This window comes from Pyrgilauda ruficollis, unplaced genomic scaffold (assembly GCF_017590135.1).
Source record: "Pyrgilauda ruficollis isolate IOZ18807 unplaced genomic scaffold, ASM1759013v1 scaffold996, whole genome shotgun sequence".
Taxonomy (NCBI): Eukaryota; Metazoa; Chordata; class Aves; order Passeriformes; family Passeridae; genus Pyrgilauda; species Pyrgilauda ruficollis.
Window position 1 is genome coordinate 1 of NW_024532110.1, and position 5,722 is coordinate 5,722.

At 56.0% G+C, this 5,722-nt stretch overlaps 1 protein-coding gene across 1 annotated transcript in view; it reads right to left on the bottom strand.

The window, feature by feature from the left end:
- Positions 1–4,774: 4,774 nt before the first annotated feature.
- LOC121365730 (U4/U6 small nuclear ribonucleoprotein Prp31-like) overlaps positions 4,775–5,722 on the bottom strand; it is a gene marked incomplete at its 5' end in the record, with an annotated part of 4,658 nt that continues 3,710 nt past the window's right edge. The window contains one exon of the mRNA XM_041490146.1: positions 4,775–4,995. Coding sequence (XP_041346080.1) covers positions 4,867–4,995 — 129 coding nt within the window. The remainder of the gene's footprint in view (positions 4,996–5,722) is intronic.

Here is a 5,722-nt window from a genome sequence, read left to right on the forward strand (position 1 = left end):
AAGCACCTACAGAACCCTTACAGAACCATCATGTACCCCATAAACCCCTATAGACACCTCATGTACCCCATAAACCCCTATAGAACCCCTATAGACACCTCATACACCCCATAAACACCTATAGAACCCCTATAGAACCCTCACACACCCCATAAACACCTATAGAACCCCTATAGACACACACCCCATAAACCCCTATAGACACCTCACACACCCCATAAGCACCTACAGAACCCTTACAGAACCGTCACGTACCCCATAAACCCCTATAGAACCCCACAGACCCCCATGTACCCCTTAAACCCCTATAGAACTGTCATGTACCCCTTAAACCTCCTATAGAACCCCTATAGACACCTCATACATACCCCTTAAACTGCTGCAGAACCGTCATGTACCCCATAAACCTATACAGAACCCCTATAGACACTCCATGTACCCCTTAAACCCCTATAGAACCCCATAGACCCCCATGTACCCCATAAACTCCTACAGAACCCTCATGTACACCTTAAACCCCCTATAGAACCCCTATAGACACCTCATACCTACTCCTAAAAACGCCTATAGAACCGTCATGTACCCCATAAACCCCTATAGAACCCCTATAGAGCCCCTACAGGCACCTCAAACACCCCATAAACACCTACAGAACCCTTACAGAACCGTCACGTACCCCATAAACCCCTATAGAACCCCACAGACCCCTATGTACCCCTTAAATCCCTATAGAACCCCTATAGACACCTCATACATACCCTTAAAAACCCCTATAGAACCCCATAGACCCCTCATGTACCCCTTAAACCCCTATAGAACCCCTATAGACACCTCACACACACCATAAAACCCCACAAACCCCTATAGACACCTCATATAGCTCATAAACCCCCTATAGAACCCTATAGACACCTCATACACCCCACAAACCCCTATAGACCACTCAGATAGCCCATAAAACCCCTATGGAACCCTATAGACACCTCATATGCCCCATAAATTCCCTGTAGGACCCCTATAGACACGTCATATACCCCATCAACCCCCTATAGAACCCCACAGACCCCTACAGACCCCAAAAACCCTCCACAGACCCCAACAGCCCCCCATGAACCCCCTACAGAACACCCACCGGCCCCTATAGCTCCCTACAAACCCTCCACAGCCCCCCTATAGATCCCTAGTCCCGGCGCCGCCGCCGCTCCCCGCCCCCTCCTCTCCCCGCGCTCACCGGAGGCTCGCGAGGCGGCCCAGGCGCTCCCGGCCGGCCGGGGAATGGCGATAATGTCGCGATAGTGCGGCGGCGATGTCGCGATAGTGTCGCGATAGGCGGGGGTCGCCGCCGCCGCCGCTTTTTCCCCCGCCCCCCCTTCGTTCGTTCAGCGCCGACTCGGCCTCAGCGGCATCCAAGATGGCGGCGGCTCCCTCAGGCTTGCCGCCCCGCCCCGCCCGCGCGCCCCGCCCCGCGGCGCGCCCCCATTGGCCGAATCGCATGCCCGTCAGCGAAAGGCGCATGGTGATTGGGTAAGATCAGAGGAGGGCGGGACGAAATGTGGCGCTGTCCCGCCTCCTCACAGGGCTGTCAATCAACCCATCGTCACACTCCCGTTGGAGGCGCTGTGTTTATAGAGGAAAAGGGGCGGGGTGCGGCCAAAGCCTCGCCTATAAGGCGGGACAGCGCGTAAAAGACTCCTTCTCATTGGTCAGAAACGCCGTCACTCAGAGCGTGGCGGGAGTGGGCGCCGCCTTCTCTGATTGGCCGAGCCATGTCGCGAGGGGCAGGGCCACGCGCGGCTCTCTCCTCCTATTGGCTGTTTCTTCGCGCGGCGGAGCCAATAACCGCCGGCCGCACGCAGGGGGCGTGGCCAACGGGCTGAGATGTCACTCAAAGTGGAGACAGCCAATAGAAGGCTGAGGTCAGGCAAGGGCCCGCCCAGGTGGGCGGGGCTTCCCAAAATTTCCCTCCAAAAACCCCAAAATCCGCCGAAAAACCCCAAATCTGCCCCAAAACCCGCACTGAAAACCCCAAAATCCGCCCCAAATCCTTCCAGAACCATCCAAGAGGGAACCCCAAAATACAGCTCCCCCCAAATCCCACCCAGAACCCCCCAAAAGGTCCAGGACCCCCCAAATCTGGGACCCCCCACCCTCAATTCCCCCCAAAACTCCCCAAAACGCTCCAGTAAAAAAAATTCCAATATTTATAGAAAGTTCAGGAAAGAAACACAAATGGGGGGACTGGGGGGGGAACCCCAGAAATTTGGGGGCCCCAGGGGTGCGGGGACCCCAATTTTGTCACCCTCAAGCTCGAGGACCCCCCAAAAATTCCCCCCAAACCCCAAAACCCCTCCAAAACTCCCCAAAACCCCAAATTCTGATGGATATGGAAGAACTTGGGGGGGATTTGGGGGTTCCCCAAGAATTTGGGGGGGGGATTTTGGGGGTCCCGAGGGTCTCAGGGGGGTGGGGACCCCAATTTTATCCACCTCCAGCTTGAGAACCCCCAAAAACTCCCGAAAACACCCCAAAACTACTCCAAAACCCCAAATTCTGATGGATATGGAAGAACTTGGGGGGGATTTGGGGGTTCCCCAAGAATTTGGGGGGGGGATTTTGGGGGTCCCGAGGGTCTCAGGGGGGTGGGGACCCCAATTTTATCCACCTCCAGCTTGAGAACCCCCAAAAACTCCCGAAAACACCCCAAAACTACTCCAAAACCCCAAATTCTGGTGGATATGGAGGAACTGTGGGGGATTTGGGGGTTCCCCAAGAATTTGGGGGGGGGATTTTGGGGGTCCCGAGGGTCTCAGGGGGGTGGGGACCCCAATTTTATCCACCTCCAGCTTGAGAACCCCCAAAAACTCCCGAAAACACCCCAAAACTACTCCAAAACCCCAAATTCTGGTGGATATGGAGGAACTGGGGGGGATTTGGGGGTTCCCCAGGAATTTGGGGAGGGATTTGGGGGTCCCAGGGGTCTCACGGTGGGTGGGGACCCCAATTTTGTCCCTCTTGAGCTCAAGGACCCCCAAAAACTCCCCAAAAACTGCCCCAAAAACCCAAATTCTGTTGGATAAGAAGAATGGGGTGAATTGAGGGGGGGATTTAGGGGTTCCCCAAGAATTTGGGGAGGGATTTGGGGGGTCCCGAGGGTCTCGGGGGTGTGGGGACCCCACTTTTATCCACCTCCAGCTTGAGGACCCCCAAAAACTCCCCAAAACGGCTCCAAAACCCCAAATTCTGATGGATATGGAAGAACTTGGGGGGGATTTGGGGGTTCCCCAGGAATTTGGGGAGGGATTTGGGGGTCCCAGGGGTCTCACGGTGAGTGGGGACCCCAATTTTGTCCCTCTTGAGCTCAAGGACCCCCAAAAACTCCCCAAAAACTGCCCCAAAAACCCAAATTCTGTTGGATAAGAAGAATGGGGTGAATTGAGGGGGGGATTTAGGGGTTCCCCAAGAATTTGGGGAGGGATTTGGGGGGTCCCGAGGGTCTCGGGGGTGTGGGGACCCCACTTTTATCCACCTCCAGCTTGAGGACCCCCAAAAACTCCCCAAAACGGCTCCAAAACCCCAAATTCTGATGGATATGGAAGAACTTGGGGGGGATTTGGGGGTTCCCCAGGAATTTGGGGAGGGATTTGGGGGTCCCAGGGGTCTCACGGTGAGTGGGGACCCCAATTTTGTCCCTCTTGAGCTCAAGGACCCCCAAAAACTCCCCAAAAACTGCCCCAAAAACCCAAATTCTGTTGGATAAGAAGAATGGGGTGAATTGAGGGGGGGATTTAGGGGTTCCCCAAGAATTTGGGGAGGGATTTGGGGGGTCCCGAGGGTCTCGGGGGTGTGGGGACCCCACTTTTATCCACCTCCAGCTTGAGGACCCCCAAAAACTCCCCAAAACGGCTCCAAAACCCCAAATTCTGATGGATATGGAAGAACTTGGGGGGGATTTGGGGGTTCCCCAGGAATTTGGGGAGGGATTTGGGGGTCCCAGGGGTCTCACGGTGAGTGGGGACCCCAATTTTGTCCCTCTTGAGCTCAAGGACCCCCAAAAACTCCCCAAAAACTGCCCCAAAAACCCAAATTCTGTTGGATAAGAAGAATGGGGTGAATTGAGGGGGGGATTTAGGGGTTCCCCAAGAATTTGGGGAGGGATTTGGGGGGTCCCGAGGGTCTCGGGGGTGTGGGGACCCCACTTTTATCCACCTCCAGCTTGAGGACCCCCAAAAACTCCCCAAAACGGCTCCAAAACCCCAAATTCTGATGGATATGGAAGAACTTGGGGGGGATTTGGGGGTTCCCCAGGAATTTGGGGAGGGATTTGGGGGTCCCAGGGGTCTCACGGTGGGTGGGGACCCCAATTTTGTCCCTCTTGAGCTCGAGGACCCCCAAAAACTCCCCAAAAACTGCCCCAAAAACCCAAATTCTGTTGGATAAGAAGAATGGGGTGAATTGAGGGGGGGGATTTGGGGGTTCCCCAAGAACTTGGGGAGGGATTTTGGGGGTCCTGAGGGTCTCAGGGGGGCGTGGGGACCCCAATTTTATCCACCTCCAGCTTGAGGACCCCCAAAAACTCCCCAAAATGGCTCCAAAACCCCAAATTCTGGTGGATATGGAGGAACTGGGGGGGATTTGGGGGTTCCCCAGGAATTTGGGGAGGGATTTGGGGGTCCCGGGGGTCTCAGGGGGGCGTGGGGACCCCACTTTTTTCGCCCTTGACCTTGAGGAACTCGGCCATGCTGGAGAAATCCCCAAAAACTCCCGAAAACGGCTCCAAAACCCCAAATTCTGGTGGATATGGAGGAACTGGGGGGGATTTGGGAGTTCCCCAGGAATTTGGGGAGGGATTTGGGGGTCCCGGGGGTCTCAGGGGGGCGTGGGGACCCCACTTTTTTCGCCCTTGACCTTGAGGAACTCGGCCATGCTGGAGAAATATTTCTGGTTGGCCTCGGCCACTTTCTTCTCGGCCGCCTGCGGGTTCACGATCTCCAAGCCCTGCGGGGATTTTGGGGGTCCCAGGATGGTTTTGGGCGGTCCCAGGATGGTTTTGGGGGGTCCCAGGATGGTTTTGGGCAGTCCCAGGAGGATTTTGGGCAGTCCCAGGATGGTTTTGGGAGGGTCTCGAGGAGATTTTCGGGGGTCCCAGGATGGTTTTGGGGGGTCCCAGTAGGATTTGGGGGGTCCCAAGAGGATTTTGGGGGGTCCCAGGATGGTTTTGGGGGGGCCCAGGATGATTTTGGGCAGTCCCAGGATGGTTTTGGGAGGGTCTCGAGGAGATTTTCGGGGGTCCCAGGATGGTTTTGGGGGGTCCCAGTAGGATTTGGGGGGTCCCAAGAGCATTTTAGGGGGTCCCAGGATGGTTTTGGGGGGGTCTCGAGGAGATTTTGGGAGATGTTGGGACGATTTTGAGGGTCAGTTTTTGGGAGTCCCAGGATTTTGGTCTCCCCCAAATCCCCTCAAATCCCCCCCACAAATCCCTCCAGGACCCACCAACACCCCCCAAATTTCCTCAGGACCCCCTCAAATCCCACTTGGGACCACCCAAACCTCTCCAGGACCCCCCAAATCCCCTCAAGAGGCCCCAAAATCTTTCCAGGATCCCCTAAAACCCCTCAATCCCCCTCAGTCCCCTCCAAACCCCCTCAGGACCCACCCAAACCCCTCCAGGACCCCCCCAAAATCACCCCCGAAACCCCTTCAGGAACCCCTGAAACACCTTCTA